Here is a 17,573-nt window from a genome sequence, read left to right as displayed (position 1 = left end):
CATGTCTTCTCTCCTTGTGCAATGCCCTTCCTTACTCTCCCTCTATCCAAACTCTGCTTCCCCTCAAGACTCTTCACGATGACAACATCACATCCTTGCAGCCCAGGGTAATGTCTTGTCTTTAAGCCACTGTTGATCATGTAGTCCATACCACCCAGTTTAGTGTCTATGTGATCTCTAATCATTAGACTTGAGTTGGTCTTCTTGATCTTCAAAGACTGCGGTCTCCTTGGCAGCAAAAGTCTTGCTTCCTAGTTTTCCTGATGCCTTCCTAGGGCTTGGCTCAAAATAAGGATCTAATTAATGCCCATTGGCTAATCAAGTAGACACAGGCTGCCTCTTCTCTCGATAGTTGCTCTGCCAGCTCCTGGGGAAAGTGTAACATCCAAGGAAGGATTGCAGAGAAAACCCTGCTTCCACTAGGCTGTGAGCTGTTCAAAGGCAGGGATTGGGTCTCATCTACCCTCATCTCACACCAGGTGGAAAAAGAAGACAGGAACAGGAAGAGGGAAGAATGGTTCCTTCTTTCGTATTTAGGAGGCTGTGCTTGTGTTGTCTTCTTCCGAGGAAACCAGCTCAGAGTTACTCTTGGAGAACGACACTGAGCAAGCAGAGCATTCTGGCTTGCCTTTTCTGGCTCCTCTTCCTGCTGCTGTTTCATCACCATGGGCATCCCCCGGGCTCTCTGCTTCTGCCTTCTGCTTTCTCTTTCAGCCTTCTTGCACAGATTGCCCCTACTCCCAAGGCTTCTGTTACTGCTTCCAAAGCATGACTTACCGCTTCAGCTCTCATCTCCCTCCAGACTTCATGTCTGTATTTCTAACTGCCTGTTGAGTGATTTTTCTTGCAAATCCTATAGTCATATCCAGCTCTGGATGTCCAGATCCAAACTCAACATCAAAAGCTCCTTCCCCAGTACACTGGCTGCTTTCCTGATTCCTGAGATTACATTGGTAAGACCCTCCATTCTTCTAATTGATCATGGCTCTCCATTTCACTCATAATTGACTCTAATCAGCCATGCAGTTAGTAACTAAGTTTTCCCAGTTCCTTCTCCAAAAAGTGCTCATATCTGAACCTTTCTTTCAATTCCTGCAATCAGCATCACCACTGATACCAGCTTCTTTTAACTGATCTCTCCAGCTTCTCCCACTTCTAATTTTTCCTGGACCCCACATCCCGAAACATCTTAGTAAACTATTGCTTTCATCACATATTTCCACTAGGAGCTTAGCACTGGAGGGACATATCAAAACAGTCCACTTTTGTTGTTCGAATTATAATGCTGAAGCAGAGCACAATCTGACATGAGAGGGATAGGTCTCTTTGCCAGGTGAGCGCAGAATTTATCTTTGTTTTGAGTTTCTTACTAAAATTTAATGATGTTTTCACTCTTTGGCAGAAAAGACAGAAGAATGACTGATGGTTCACAGTTTACATGGCTGTCTTATGTTCTAAGTCTTGAGCCTGTTCCATAAATAGTTTTTCACTGCAGTTCCAAATGTTAAGTTGTGATCTGATGGAAGACGTTAAAACCTAAGAGGGAAACAGGGTTTTGTAAGCCTTTGGCACTTTGCTGACATGTCCGTGCTCCGTAACTTTCTTCCCCTGTCAAGAAGCTAAAGCTCAAGTAATCCAGTTTTGTTTTGAGTTTCATCAAATCTTAATGAGTTGAGGAAGGATCAATATAGTTTTCTACATCTCATGCCATTCCTAAATGGTACCAGAAGTAGCCCTGGGCAAAGGAGAGCTCTCCTTCCTTGCTGTGGACACATGCAATTTATGGTTGCAAGAAGTGATCTAGATTGCAAGTGAAATGGATTAAGAAAGGGGTGTGTTCTTTCCCTTTCGTGGCACAAGATCACTCTGATATCAGAGACAGACACTAGGGGAACAGTGGTCTAAAAGCGAGAGTGAGGCACTGTGGCCTGGCTCCTTACACCTCCTTAGCTTCAGTGAGCCAGTGACCATGTCTGATGCCCTCATAGGCATCAGTATTTAGGATGGAGCCACTTGGAATGAGGATGGAATGCAGAACGCTCTCAATCATCTCTCACCATGTGTAGGGGTCTGGGTAGCGCTGCTTAAAATCGGATGGTTATACTGATGATCACCTGAAAATCACAGAAAAAAGTTTTTAAAGAAGAGTTAAGGAATTCCGTGGTCTCTCCAACACAGCAGCACCTCTCTTGACCCCTACTATGCCCCTCTGTGTCAAAGGAGGCACTTATAAAAAGCCCGGAACTTTGGGTGCTCCAGAAATGTGAAGGGCACGGCCCTTCCTCTGCTGTTTCTCTTTCCTTCTGCATCAGGGCTCTGTCACCATGGTGACCCACCCACATCTGGGGATCTGGCTGACCAGCAATAGAGGTTTTGTTGGGGTGGAGGTGGGTGGAGGAGGAGAAGGTTGAAGCCTAGGGTACAAATGGCAAATACACACACATGGGGTGAAGAACTAGGCAGTCGAACTTGATCTTCTTTTGGGGGAAGGAGGTGTTGGAGTATGGTTGGCCAGGAAAAGGATGTGCTCACATGAGGAGCTTACACCTTATGGGGCTTTGATTCATCCCCAGTCTTTACACACAGGTGTCTGGGCGCATCCTGGTGGTAAATTGGCATGAACTCTCTGTCCACTGCCTAAGACCTGGAGTCCTGGGTTTTAGGCTTTGTCCTGCCTGTAAAGGACACAGCTTGCTATTTCAAAAGCATTTGTTTTAAATAGTAATGCGAAAGTCCACCTAGATCGAACAAGCCACAAAATTCATAGAGTAATCATTGCTAAAGCCAGGAGTTCGAGGATTCTAAGGGCCTCTGAAACGGGACGAAGATTTGGATTACCACTAAAGCGCAATTCAGCGTTGTAGTTGCTTCAGTTCAGCATCGCATTTTTGTTTTTTGTTGGTGCATGCCTGTGATTTTAACTAAAGCAAAATAAAGAGGGGGGCGTGAGGTCTTAGCTTTAGTTTATCTAAACCACACGTCCAGCTCTGCTTAGAGATAGAAGATCTGCTTCCACTTCCTAGATGAAACCTTTTTTCCTACCCTTGGCCCGATACCTTCTGGCTACTTATTCTTAAGCTCCTTCCCTGGATCCCTCTTCCTCTTCTGTTCTCTTAATACCAGTCCCCCAGATGGCTCAGGCGTCTTCACAAAGACGTGGGCTCTACATTCTTTCCCAGGCTGATGGGTCTTAATTCTGTACCTCTAGCCTGAGGTCCACCTGGTCTGCAGGGTTAGATTTTTTTAAACTGCTTAGGGACCAAAGCCATGAAATTCCTGCTCTTTACACAAACCATTGTGTCCCGAAGTGAGCTCATTTTATTCTCCAGTGTTCAAGTTCAAGCTCTGTCCATGGTCCTAAGGTTCCGTGGGCTCAGAAAGTGAAACTGCAGTTCCCAGTCCCCACTCACCATTTCCCCCCTTTATCCTCCATATCCATTCAGCAAGTCCCCAAATCCTGTTTCTATGGCCACCTCCTAAATCCAGGCCCCCAGTATGTCATTTTATCCAGATTTCTCTTGGCTCTGATATCTGGCCATCTTTAAGACAAATCATCCTGTGTGCTCTGACTAGACAGGAGTCCCCCTACCAGTGGAATCATTTGATCATTCCTTTGGTTCAGAGCTGGGTCTTTAACTAGCCATGGACACTATCCATGTGGGTCGTGAGCCAGCATTTCCCACCTGGACATATTCTCCCTTCCCCCAAAGAGAATATTAAGTTATATCCAGGGAAAAACCATTTGCCAAATGCCGAATCACTTCTACCCTGGACCCGGATTTAAGCAAGAAGAGAATCCAGGAAGAGAGGTAGAGGGTAAATCTGTTCTCCTTGCTCTCCAGGGGCAAGGAGAATGCTGGTTTCATTGCTTTTCGTTGTTATTGTTATTTTTTGGTTTATTGGCTTGTAAGCAATATGGCAGTATCAGATAAACTGTTGCAGGAAATGAGAGAACCCAGGTTAAATGGTGGAGAGTGACAGAGAGAAATGCTTCTTATCTTCCAGCTCAGAATCTAGGTGTCACCCATAAAGGGAGATGGTTCAGGTTCATTTAATAATTTTGGGGAGTTCCCATTGTGGTGCAGCAGAAACGAATCAGACTAGGAACCATGAGGTTGTGGGTTTGATCCCTGGCCTTCCTCAGTGGGTTAAGGATCCAGCATTGCTGTGAGCTGTGGTGTAGGTTGCAGATGTGGCTCGGATCTGGCGTTGCTGTGGCTCTGGCATAGGCTGGCAGCTACAGCTCTGATTAGACCCCTAGCCTGGGAACCTCCATATGCCATGAGTGTGGCCCTAAAAAGCAAAAAATAAAATTAAAAAAAATTCTGGTAACTAGCTATGCTCCAGGCTCTGTGATAAACACTTTATACACATTTTAATGCACATATTAAAAACTAATCTTTGCAATGATTTTCACTTGAATATATATTATTGACCTGCCAATATCCAGACACTGTGGGGAAAAAAAAACCCTACCTCCTTAAATATCTTATTTGAAGTAGTACTTATAGTTGCTTTTTACAGATGACTTTACAAACAGGATCAATGTCTTGAATTTAGATATTTTGTTTACAAGTACCGTACTTTTCCTTTTGTTTAAATCTCACTTCAAATGTTTTGCTAATATTTGACTTTTTTCCTGCATTGGCATTAAGGAAAAAAATTTAAAGCACAGAGGTAAAAATTAAAACTGTCTTAAGCATTGTAGCATTTTGTTATATTTTCTTTTGTTTCCCTCCCCCTTTAAATCACTATATGTATGTTTACACACACACACACACACACACACACACACACACACACACACAGTTAATACTGCAATGAATAACCGTTTGATTTTTTATTTTGCAAAAGTGAGAATCATATTACAACACTGATTTTCAATGGAGAAAAATATGGTGATTTGATCCTCCCACTTGTACAAAATGATAAATGTGTGAGGTTGTTGTAGCATTTTTATAGTAACAAAAGAAACAACCTAAATGTTCATACCTATATGTTCATATACACACACATAAATATGTATATTTTTCACATACGTAAGTATATACTACTTTTAATCTATTTCTTTTATACTTCATGTAAAACATTTCTTGAATATATTTTCATGTTTTGAAATAGTTTTTAATATGCTTTTATAATAGTCCTTTCGATAGAGTAGTCTATTGTATATTTCTATACATAATTTAAGCATAGGCTTATTATACATACATGTAGACATTCCCCTATTAAACTATTATGTGTATTTAGATTGTTTGAAAGTTCAATAAATTTACACCAAACAACCTTGAACACAGCTCTTTGTCCATGTCTTATTTCTTTAGGGAAATAACTAAAAGCAGAATTTCTTGGCCAACATACTGCCAATTGCCTGGCAATGTGATGAAGTGAATTAATAAATTTCCTCATACTGAACCAGTCCTCTATTCCTAGGAAACACCTTCTTTGATTTCTGCCTCTTATTCTTTCATTATAACACTAGATTCCATTTGCATATGTTTTATTTAATTCCTATGTATTCATAAAGAAAATTTGCATTTTTTTGTGCTAACATGTCAGGTTTTTTTGTATCAAGATAATGCTTTTGTAGAGTTAAGTGCATAGTGCTCATCTCTCTATATGCCTTGAACTATTAATAGAACTTATGAAATAGCTGTTCTCTGAAAGTTTGAAGGAAGGCAATAATAAAATAGCCTTGTATCTTTTGGGGGGTCCTTCTCTTGGTACCGTGGTAGGGGATTGGCTTGTTATTTCACCGACTGCACGACAGCAGCTTTGGCAGGTAGGACATGTTAGCATCACCAGTTTAGCGTTAAGGAAACTGAAGTTTGGAGACATTGAATAATTTGCCCAACAGGTGAAGCTGAGATGCAAATCCAGGCAGGCTGGTGGTAGGGCTCACATCCTTCACCATTATATATGCCACCTTTCATGCTCAGCAACATTTTCCTTGCCCTTGATTCATTCACATTTTCTAATTTTTTTTTTTGGCTTTTTGAGGCTGCACCCACAGCATGTGCAAGTTCCCAGGCTAGGGATCAAATCAGAGCTACAGCTTCCGGCTTACATCGCAGCCACATCAGCGTAGGATCTGAGCCATGCCTGTGACCTACACCACAACTCACGGCAACGCTGGATCCTTAACCCACTGACCAAGGCAGCGAACCTGCATCCTCATGGATCCTAGTTGGGTTTGTTAACTCCTGAGCCACAAAGGGAACTCCACTTTTTCTAATTCTAAATTCAGTTTGTAATTTGTTTTTCTTAAATCCACTGAACTTTTTAAATTTTATTAACTTAAAGCTATAACATCCCCTCATAAAAACTATATATCCCCTCATAAAACTATATAGGAAATTATATATAGGAAATTATATTATATACAGGAAATTGTATTCCTTTTCTTATTCTTAATGTTCTATGTCTGGATTAGTGATGTATTCATTCCTATTCTTTTTCAAAAACTACCTCTTTATATATCAGGGTTTTTTCCTCCTCCAAATCATTATTTTATGTTTTTGGATTTGTTAATTTCTGCCTCCTAATTTTCTTTGGTTTGGTTTGTTACTCTTTTCAAATGTTTGAGGTTGAATCTCTAGTCCATTTATGTTTACTCTTCAAGTCTTCTGCTCTGAATTTGTCTCTTGCACTATCTCATGAGCATTGATATGCGATGTTCTTATTGCTGTTACGTCCTGAATGATCTGTAATTACAGGCTTGATTTTCTCTCTGACCCAAGACTTCTTTAGCAGCGTGTTATTAAATTTCAAAGTGTTTGGGTTTGTTGATTTGAACTTCTGCCATTAATTTTCTGTTTTAGTGTCCTGCGGTCAGAGAACAGGGCCTGTACAATTTCTGCTTTTTGGAATTTATTGAGATTTCCTCTGTGGGCCAGTGTATGCTCAATTTTTGTGAATGTTTCATGAGTACTTAGAGAAAAGGTATATTTTCTTCTCGTGAAGCACGAAATTGACATATATCTATTAAATCAGACATAGGAAATGCATTATTCAGTTCCTCTCTATCTTAATTCATTCTTTGCCTACTTAATCTGTCAAAGATGTGAGGGAGGTGAAGCCAGCTCTCCCACTACTCTTGCGTTCCTGTCATTTTCGCTTTGTACTTGTTCCAGAATCGGTTTTATGTATTTCATAGTTACATTTTTCAGCACCCACCAAAAAACTCATGGTTCCCATATCTCCTCTGTGGCTCGCACCCTGTATCAACATTAAATAACCCTTTCTGTCCTATTTGATGCCTTTTATTTTGCCTTTAAGTCCTCTTGATCTGACATGTATATTGCCAACCCAGCGTTCTCTTTGTTTGCATTTGCCTGATAAACTTTGCTTATCCTTTTGTATCTAACCTTTCCGTGTCATGTTGTTATATGCTTGTCTCTTGGCAAGAGCATACAATTTTAAGAAAATTTACGTATGGGCTTTGGCACATTCTAGGTTGCCTTGATAGCTAAAAATGAGTCCTCCGGCTCAGAAAACTGTCCTCCCTTCTGCTGTAATAGCCCCACCTCCCTGTTAGACTTCTATGTATATGATGTGGCCCCACCCTCCTCCACAAAGCTGAAAGTAGGTCACCGTTGATTTGACCAGGTGTGAATACCTGACTCAACCTGGGCCAACTGGAGCTCCTTCGCCAGAAATTAAGAACCATTGAAAGAGAGAAATTTGGTTGCTCTGCATGGCTGGACCCATGTCATGTAAACTAGGAAGTTATGGCCACTCTTACAGAAGTGGAAGAGAGAAGGTCAGTCTTTAGAGACTACGGCACATTATATTTTATCAAAACGTGGTGACAGTGGTGTTTCTAGTCTCACAGGCTCTTCCCTAACCTTCCCATCCCCCCATTAGATAGAGTATATACTCCTTCTTGAAACTGAAGGGCCTTCGTTTGTGACTGCCTCGTGAGCATCGTGAGGCAGAAGTAACACTGCATGCCTTCCACAGCTAGTTTGCACCTGGCGCTTCCTCTTTCGGCAAACTCAGCCTTGGATCCCAGCCACCATACTGTAAGAAAGTCCAGGCCACGTGCAAAGCTCCATCTAAGAGCTGACAGCTCCAGCTAAAGTATCTGTCCGCAGCAGGTGTCAACTGCCAGACACGGGAGTGAGAAAGACTTCAGATGACTCTAGCGCCCAGGCTAACATGAGCGATTCAGAGGCGAGCCATATCCACTGAACCCTGCCCAAATCGGAGACTCATGAGCAAGTAAATGTTGCCTTTATTGTGTTGTCTTCTAAAATTAAAACACTTTTTTTGAGCTCATCGAATCACCTGCCACTATAAGAAACAATATCTTAATAGGGTCCTACTATATAGCACAGGGAACTATGTCCAGTCTCCTGGGTTAGAACACGATGGACGATAATGTGAGAGAAAGAATGTATGCATATGTATGACTGGGTCACTTTGCTGTACAGCAGAAACTGAAAGAAAATTATAATTCAACTACAATAAAAAATTTAAAAATACAGATATTTTGTGTATCCTGTAGCCAATTTCCCCAGTGGTGACACTTTGCCAAACTGTAGCACTATATCAAAACCAGAATATTGACATCAATACAGTCAAAGTATGGAACATCTCCATCGCCAGGTGGATCCTCCTGCCCCCTTTCTACAGCCACACCCACTTCTTGTCTGTATCCACCCCCTCACTAGCCCCTGGCAACCATTAACCTCTCTCATCATTTCTGTGATTTTTGTCCTTTCAAGAATGTTATATGAATAAACTCATAAAGTATGTAATCTTTGGAATTGAGTTTTTTTTCATCAAGCATAATTCTCTGGAGACTCATTCAGGAATGCATCAGTAGTTCACTCCTTTTTCTTTCTGAGTGGTAAATATTCCACTGGTATGGTTGTCTCAGAGTTTAACTATTCCTCTGTTGAAGGACATCTGGACTGTTTTCTGTTTTGTGATATTATGAATAGAGCTGCTGTAAACATTTGTGCGAAGGTTTTGGGCTCAGACAGCTCTTCCCTTATCTGGGATGAATGCTTAGGAATACATTGGCTGGATTGTTTAGTAACTGCATGTTGTTGCTTTTAAGAATCTGCCAAACTGTTTTTAGCCATTCGGCAATGAATGAGTGATCCAGTTTCTCAACATCCTTGCCAGCATTTGGTGTTGTCATTATTTTTTATTTTAGCCATTTTTAGCCATGACAGCTCTGTGCTGATATCTCATTGTCGCTTTAATTTGCATTTCCCTAATAGCTAATGATGTTAAACATCTTTCCATGTGCTTATTTTTTCATCTGTATATCTTCAGTGAAATGTCTCTTGATTACTTTTGCTTACTTTCTAATCAGATTGTTTACATTTTTGCTGTTAAGTTTTGAGAATTCTTTTTATATGCCAGATAATAGTTATTTGTAGGATGCATGGTTTGTAAATATATTCTCCCAGGCTGTAGCTTTTACCAGGGTCTTTTGCAAAAACAAAACTTTACATTTTTATGAAGTCTAACTTAGCAAGTTTTTTCTTTTATGGATTGTGCTTTTGGTGTCAAGTCTAAAAATTCTTTTCCTAGTCCTAGGTCCCAGAGATTTTTCTCTTTTTTTTCTCTAGATGTTTTATAGTTTTATGTTTACATTTAAGTCCATGATCCATTTGGAGTTTATTTCCACATAAGACATGAGACTTAGGTTGAGGGTTTTTTGTTGTTGTTTGTTTTTTGCTTGCAGATTCAATGCTAAATTGTTTCAGCATCATATTTTGAAAAGGCTCTCTTTCCTCCATTTCATTGCTTTTGCGCATCTGTCAAAAAATCAGTTGGATGTATTTGTATGGGTCTATTTCTGGATTTTCTATTCTACTCCATTGAATTACATGTCTATTTCTCTGCCAATACCAGACATTCTTGATAATTGTAGCTACATGATATTTCTTGAAGTTATGTAGATTGGTCATTTCCACTCTATTTTTTCCCTTTAAAAATTATTTTAGCTATCCTAGTTTGTTTTTTTTTTTTTACCTTTTCATATAAACTTTAGAATATCATGGTCTGTATCATAGAAAATAGGAATTGTGTTAAATCTGTTCATTTTGGGGGGATAATTGTTATGTTTACTCTGTTGATTTCAACGCATGTGCATGCTATATCTCTACTTATATTGTACCATTTTAATTCCTTTGACATTTTTACTATATTTTAAAAGTTATTTTAAAGTGGTTGCTCTGGGGATGGCAATATGCATCTTTACTCATTACAGTCTTTAGAACTAACTTATTTCCAGCAGCACTTGGAAAATTTCCACAGTATTGCTCCAATGAGCCCCCTCCCCCACCAATTGTACTGTCACAGTCTATCTTTCTGTCATCTATCCATCTATATGTGTACATGTTATAACCAGTAATACAGTAATAAAATTATTTGTAATTTTTTTTGTCTTTTCAAAAAGTTAAGAGAAGACATGAGAAAAATATATGTGTTGCGTCTCTCACATTAACTTCATATTTATCATTTCTGGTGTTTTTTTTATTTCTTCCTGTGAATTTGAATTACTGGCTGCTGCCCATTGCCTTGCAGTGCATGAAGTTTCTGTAGTATTTCTTTTCTCTCTCTCTCTTTTTTTCCTGCTCCTGAGGCACATAGAGCTTCCCGGGTCAAGGATGCAGTCTAAGCCGCAGCTGTGACCAGTGCCACAGCTGCAGCAACACTGGATCCTTAACTCACTGCTCTGGCCCGAGGATCGAATCCACACCTCAGCATCAACCTGAACCACTTCAGAGTCAACGCCAGCACCTTAACCTGCTGTGGCACAGCAGCAACTCCACTTTAGTATTTCTTGTAAGTCATGTCCACTCTAAAAGAATTTTCTCAGTCTTTGTGTATCTGAGAATGTCTTTATTTCACCTTCATTTCTGAAAGTCAGTTTTGCTGGATGTAGCTCTGAGTGGATCATGTTTCTCTTCGCACTTCAAAGAGGTCTTTCCGACTGCCTCTGGCCTCCACGGCTTCAGATGAGAAGTCAGCCATTGATCCTACGGATGCTTCTCTAATGTGGTGAGGGCGTCGGGAGGTCCCTAGGACTCCAGGCCCTCATGACCTTAGTACTGTGGCCGGGACTCACAGCCGGCTCCGTTCTGGAAGAAGCCTGTGATGACTGATCTCCGAGGAGGCTTGGAGGAGTCCCAGGCAAGAATGTCATCAACTCCCTGCTCCTCCCTGAGGTTAGCAGTTTTCCACACACACACACATGCACACACACGCACACACACTTCTCAGACTGTGGTATGCTTTCTAGTCAATTTCCAGAGCACTGAAATGGCTCTTTGTATAAATTTGGTCCGGGCTTGTAGTCGTTTTCTGGGAAGAGGATTTGCTCACCTTCCCACTGGGCTAACCTCATCCAGGTGTTAGGATACTTCCCCTGATCACACGCCTGCTCCTCGTTCTCTGCCAGGCTGCTGGAGTCTCCCTAGGAGCCTGGAGACCTCAGTGCTCAGTCAGAGAGATGTTGGAGGGAGGTAGGGAAGAGAGGGGAGCTCTGGCTGGATCCTTAGTCTTCGGGTGGCTTAAAGGTCTTTTCCAACCTTTTGACATAAGTGAAATCCCAAATACATTTTAGGTTGAACATTTTGTAATCCAAGGAGAATTTGATCTGTGTCCAGATTTCAGACACAGATTCCCACATTTTAATAGTTAGAATATTGGCTGGGGAAAGTCATTTGGTCTTGAAGACACTTCCAAGGAGGGCGTAATAGGTTCCAGAGTTCCTTTACCCTGAAATAAAGGGAATTGCTTATTGCTAAAAACTGACATATTTACAGAAATAAAGAGAGAAATTCCACATGGTGCTTTTTGTGGGCCTTGCTGTAAGTGCAGGCTCAGTGGTCCCTTCTACCTCTTCTTCGTGGGGAAGGGGCAGCACTGATGCCATGTAAAGACCCTCTGGTGCTCGCATCAAAGCAGGCACTTATGGGTCCCTCTAGAACAGTGCTTCTAAGACTGGCCCTAAGAAATCTTGTGGCTTCCTTGGAATTGCCTCCAGGGTTACCTCGTAAGAGGTAAAGTCCGGTGGGTGATGTACTATCACTGTCGTCCCGACCCTGGCCTCACTCAGAGCAGCTTGGTTTCCGTCTGTCGTCTGTATTGAGCTTCCACCTACGATTTCATTTGGAGAAACAGTCCCAGTGTTTACAAGTTCAAAATCTACCGGTCAAGCCCATCATCTCACTTTCCCCTTAAGAAAAAGAGACCCAGAGAAGTGAAGTGACCTGTCCAAGTTTACAGAGTTGGCAGGAGACAGAGGCCTGGGTCTTAGCTTGTGTTCCTTCCTAGCGCGTCATTGCCTGAGAGCTTACGTGCTCTTTTCAGACTCCCTGGTGTTCTCCAATGGAGGTTCTGGGAAGCAGTGCATGGATGGCTCTGCCCTTCTTTGCAAGGTGCACTTGGCCATCAGTGTACACCTGGCTTCCCTGAAACACTGAATTCACAGGATGGGGGGAGAATAATATTACTGAGAAGTAATCTACTTTGAAGCTGAGCGACAGTTCTACAGTTTGTAAGGTCATTCAGTGTCAGTTTGAAATGATTACTTCTTGACCTGTGTGGATAAATATTAATAGGGTCAAATAATAGGATAATGGGTCAAATAAGCTTTAGATTCTATCTTTCCTCTTGGATATTCACCGTGCATGTTGAAGGCTTTGAGAAACCTAGCCATAAACAACCCATCTTGTTAGTTATTTGACTACTTTTTTCTTAACCTAAAAGTCAGAGTGCAGATAGGAAACAGATACACATCTAATTGGATATTTTAAGGGGATTTTAACAAAGGAACTATTTAAAAAGGTGTGAGCAGGATGTAAGACACCCATCAGTGGCTGTCCAGTGCCCAGGGCCAGTAGGAATGGGAGACTTGATCCAAACCTGGCCTGACCGGTGAAGGAAGGGAGCGGCTTCTGCAACCCAAAGTGGGAGAGAGCTGTGTAGATGGGGCCCCCTGACCTTTGGTTGAGGGACAAAGTTGGTCCCCCTTAATTGTACCAGCAGGCAGCATGGGAAATAAGAATTCCAAATTCATCTTCGCTATCCTTTTGATCTTTTTAGGATTCCCCATTTACCAAACCCAATGACTACCCATAGAACAAAATATCCCAATGAAGCAAAAATAAATCTTAGCAACCAGGAGGCTGCGTGGAGGGGGCCTGTGGCTCTGGAGGGTCCCATGGAAAAACTTTCCAACCCAGACTCCCTAACTCACTCTGATAAATGCTACTCTGATACATTCTGAAGATGGTCTGGGGGGTTTGGGCAGGTGGTGTTCCAGGTAATGGATGCAGTTTGGGGGTGGGGTAGCAGCTAGGTGTTGCTGTAGAAGGGTCAAAGCAGAATTCGTGAAGTACAAAGAATAAGGAGGCTCACAATTCTGAGAATTTGCCTGGAGCTCCCTTCTCTCCGGTGATGTGGATGGGTCTATTAGACGTGATATCCCTGGACTTATCATCTGATCACGTCTCTCCTTGGTCTTATCAACCCATCACATCTCCATGCCCTCAATTACCAGTCTCCGTCTCCCCCTGCCCCTTCAAGGAATCCTGGGCCTTGGCACAGTGCCCAGTCAGGGCTGTCAGCCTCCTGATGGATGGAGCTGGGTAGCATAACAGTTAATTAGCGCTCGGGACTTGCAGATCGATATGCTGACGAGACTATAAAGTGACAAAACAGTTTCCACCAGAGCTCCATGGCTGCTTGAAGGAAGCAGAGAAGCGAGGTGGACCCTCTGCCCCGTGAGAGCATCACTGTACACCATGGATGGGCTCTGAGAATGGGACGATGCTGCAGCCCTCCAGCCTCTGCAGGCATGGAAGGTGCTGGAGCCGACCGTGGGTTTCTTCCCTTTGGGGTCTGGTTTCACGGGTCACGGAAGTGGCTAGTTTTCTCTGGGGAGCAAATAAACTGTGTGCTGACATGTGTGTTCATGCATTTCCATGTCTGTGTGTTTGCTTATGTGCATGTTTGGAAGAGGGAGAGGGTGAAAGAGAAGAGCCTTGTGGTTGGTGTCAGACGCTCCTGGTGTAATTCGGTCCTAGATGTAGCAAAAGCAATTTCCTTTTAGTGAGTCACAGGGTATTGCAGGGTACCAATAATACCCAAAGACATCAATAATGATGTGCTCAATGGCATCTTCAGAGTACAAAACACAGAGATAATATGCATATTGATTATAGATTCTGAAATCTTGGGTCTTATCACCACATCCTGGAATTGCTACAATAGCCTTCTAATTTCTTCCCTGCTGCCAGGCTTTGCCCTTTGGGTCCACCTAACACACTCCTGCTAGAATAGGCTTTCTTAAATATGCTGATTTCATCCTGGCCTTTAGCCTATAAGTATTACAAACTACCAATAGTTTTACGCCTAGATCCCTGACACCAGAAGACTTTTGAACGAGTCTACCTAAGCATCATCTGACGACCATGTTAAAAAAAAAAAGTTTCTGAGTGCTTTTGCCACCCATGAACTATGATTTAGGTGATCTGAGACAGTCCCTAGGAATTAGCATTTTTAAGAGCATCCTGCACCTGCAGCTGGAATCTGGACCACACTTGGAGAAATGCTGCAGATGTCACCGTATTTCCGAAGGTGCCCATCCATGGTCCGGGTCTATCTAGGCCTATTTCCTCCCACCCAACACTCCAGTGATTTATATGACTGGTTCCCAAGGCCCCCCTCACCAGCTCAGCACTTTGCTCAAAAACATCCTCCGCCTAGAATGCTCTTTCCCTCCTCACTTCCTCCAAACCCTTCCAGTCAGTGATGATGAAACTCCAGTTTCATCTCCATCAAGTCATCCTTCGGTCCCCCAGTGCTCAGTGATGTTCCCTGCCCTTCTGACGACTGGAGTCTTTATTACTGCCACCATTTGCTCTTGGTACCTAATATAGCATTTGTTTTGTTTTATTTTATTTTATTTTTTTTGTTGTTTTGTTTTTTGTTTCTTTGTAGCCATGGTGTGCAGCGGCTTGATATGGAATCTCAGTTCCCCGACCAGGGATTAAACCTGGGCTACTCCTACTGTACAGCACAGGGAACTCTATCCAATCTTTTGTGATAGAACATGATGGGCAAGAATATGAGAAAAAGAATGTGTATATATATATATATACATATACACATATATATATGGATGGGTCACTCTGCTGTACAGCAGAAATTGACACCACATGGTAAATCAACTATACTTTAATTAAAAAAAAAAATTCCAAGAAAAGCAACCTGGGCCACAGCAGTGAAAGTGCTGCGTCCTAACCACGAGACCCCCAGGGAACCCCCCCATTTCGCGTTCTTTACTTCTCTGTCTCGGCGCGCTCACACTTTCTGAGAAGATGAAACACTCCACAGTTAAGGCACGTCTCCCATCTCTGAGTACAGTGAGCCTGGCTGGAGGTGGAGAACGAGCTTCTCTTTTGTTCCCCTTAACCCAGTCCTCCCTGGGCTGGGCTCCTTGAGGCCCTGGTACAGTGTTTTGAATGATGAATGAGCGAGTCAGTGAGTCAGCTCCTGAGGCCGTGGCAGTGATGCTTGAGTGTCTGTCCTGCGTTCTCTTCTCTTGTCCTCTCCCCTTCAGCTCAGAGGGGCAGATTTTCCGGGCCTGCAGCCAGCTTTGCGGCTGTTGTCTTATTTTATGTGCATCTGCGTGTGAGTGTGTGTGGAGCCGTAGGGCACCCTCCTTCCCCACCTCACATCCAACGCACACCTCACTCTTCGGCTCGAGGCTAAGTTTCCATTCTGATGTTCACCAGCACAATCCTTTCCCTCTCGGGGGCCTGCAACGGTCCACACAGAGAGGCAGGCCTGTGAGTCACGGGCGGGGGGCCGGTGGGGTTCCTCCCAAGGTGACTGGTCAGATGCCGGTGACCTTGGGAGGTCACCCATCCCTGTGCTCCCAGCCACCCTTCTCCTTCTCTGCCTCTGTCTCCTCTCCAGAGACTGTGACTTGAGGTCCCCGGGGTCCCAGCCCTGAGAGTCCTGCTTGGCGTGAGCCCCTCCCCCATGGGCCTGCTCAGCTTCCCCACTTCTGGCGAGACTGTCGTTTTCAATGCTGCCTGCACGTGGGCAGTGGTGCCCACGCATGAAAACAGTGTGTCTTCTGCCAGATTCGCTTCAAAAGGCAAGCTTAGGTCTCCCCGGGAGAGCCGCCTGCTGCCTGCTGGGATCTCCTCCTCCCGGAGAGTAACACCTCCTCTGGGCCTCGAGGCGCCTGAGTGGTGTCTGCTCTGCTAACAGTCATTGTCAGCACCACAAAAGCAGTGTTTAACAAACCCTGACTCAAGGGGATTAATCATCCTCCTGGCAATAAAGACCGAGCCTGTCCCCAGAACTAGTTAAATCATATCCCTGGAAAGTCAACCTTGGGATGCTCTGGAATTACCTGGAGCACCATAGGGTATGAGTACCACCTGTGCGATGAGGTAGCCCTGGGAGGTTGGGATGGTCTTGGCCTCTGACATTGGCCAGTTGGCCTGTCAGGTGGGCTCTCCAAGAGGGTTTAAGGCCTATGACAGTCTCCGAGAAGTGGGCTTGTGAGACTCTGGCAGATTCCAAGCTCTTCTTACCCTCTCCCAAAGTCATTCCATCTTCCAGTTTCCTGAACTCTGTCTTGGCCCCCAGCACAGGTACTGGGGGACGCCAAGGGTCTCAATATTTCAAAAGGTGTCTCCAGTTGAAGTAACTAGAGCAGAGGGATGATTCATATTTAGAGGTCAAAATAGCCCAAATAAAAGATAGGTCGCCAGAGGATCTGCATCTATCCTAGAACTACTATGAGCTATAAGCATGCTTCGCTCCCTTTAAGGAGTGAAATTTTTTTGAGATATGGGTCCATTTTTAATCTTCACATTTGTTCTTTATATTTCAATACCAGCCGGAAGACCTTCTAAGCCTAATGCCTGGCCCAAGAAGCCACACGCATTGTTATCATATGTTTATATGTGTATAAATGGAGTCTTCCTGTGTTTGGGCAAAGATGACATCTTTTTTTCCCCTGTGAGTTACCATGTGTGTCAGACACTTGCTGGGCTAAGTAATTGATAGGTAGCATGTCATCGAAACCTTACAGTAATTCCATGAGGTCATTCACATTTTACTGATGCCACTGAGTTGCCCAAGTTTGCACAGTATATAAGTGGCTGAACCCAAATTCAAGCTCACATCTAAAGAATGTGCTCTTGAACTCTACCCTGAGCGGCTATTTCGCTAGAATGTGCAATCAGAGACCCATCTGCAGCATCACCTACAGAGCTGGGCTCCGTTTCTAGGTTCTCTTCTTTGCAAACTGATGCTCAGGGGCGGATACTTGGAGAACATGTCACAAATTCCAGCCTATAGGACCCATTCTTATGCCCACCCCACACAGCCCGGTGACGCGGTCCCTGACTCGGCCCAGAGCAGTGCAGCTCTTCGGGGTCCTTGTGTTTCCCCACTGGTGGCACTCTCCTAGCTTCTCACTGCAACCCCTTCTGTTCCTTTATTTAAAAACCATCATCCGGAGTTCCCATCATGGTGGAACGGAAACGAATCTGACTAGGAACCATGAAGTTGTGGGT

The 17,573-nt window shown here is 43.4% G+C and overlaps 1 protein-coding gene across 1 annotated transcript in view; it reads right to left on the bottom strand.

Annotated features, from left to right (window-relative positions):
* Positions 1–17,573, bottom strand: part of SHISA6 (shisa family member 6) — a 266,924-nt gene that overhangs the window by 9,713 nt on the left and 239,638 nt on the right. Inside the window, 1 exon segment of the mRNA XM_021066272.1 lies at positions 2,058–2,114. Within this exon segment, the coding sequence (XP_020921931.1) occupies positions 2,058–2,114 (57 nt within the window).

Source organism: Sus scrofa, chromosome 12, assembly GCF_000003025.6.
Source record: "Sus scrofa isolate TJ Tabasco breed Duroc chromosome 12, Sscrofa11.1, whole genome shotgun sequence".
NCBI classification, from domain to species: domain Eukaryota; kingdom Metazoa; phylum Chordata; class Mammalia; order Artiodactyla; family Suidae; genus Sus; species Sus scrofa.
This window is presented reverse-complemented; position numbering and strand designations above follow the sequence as displayed.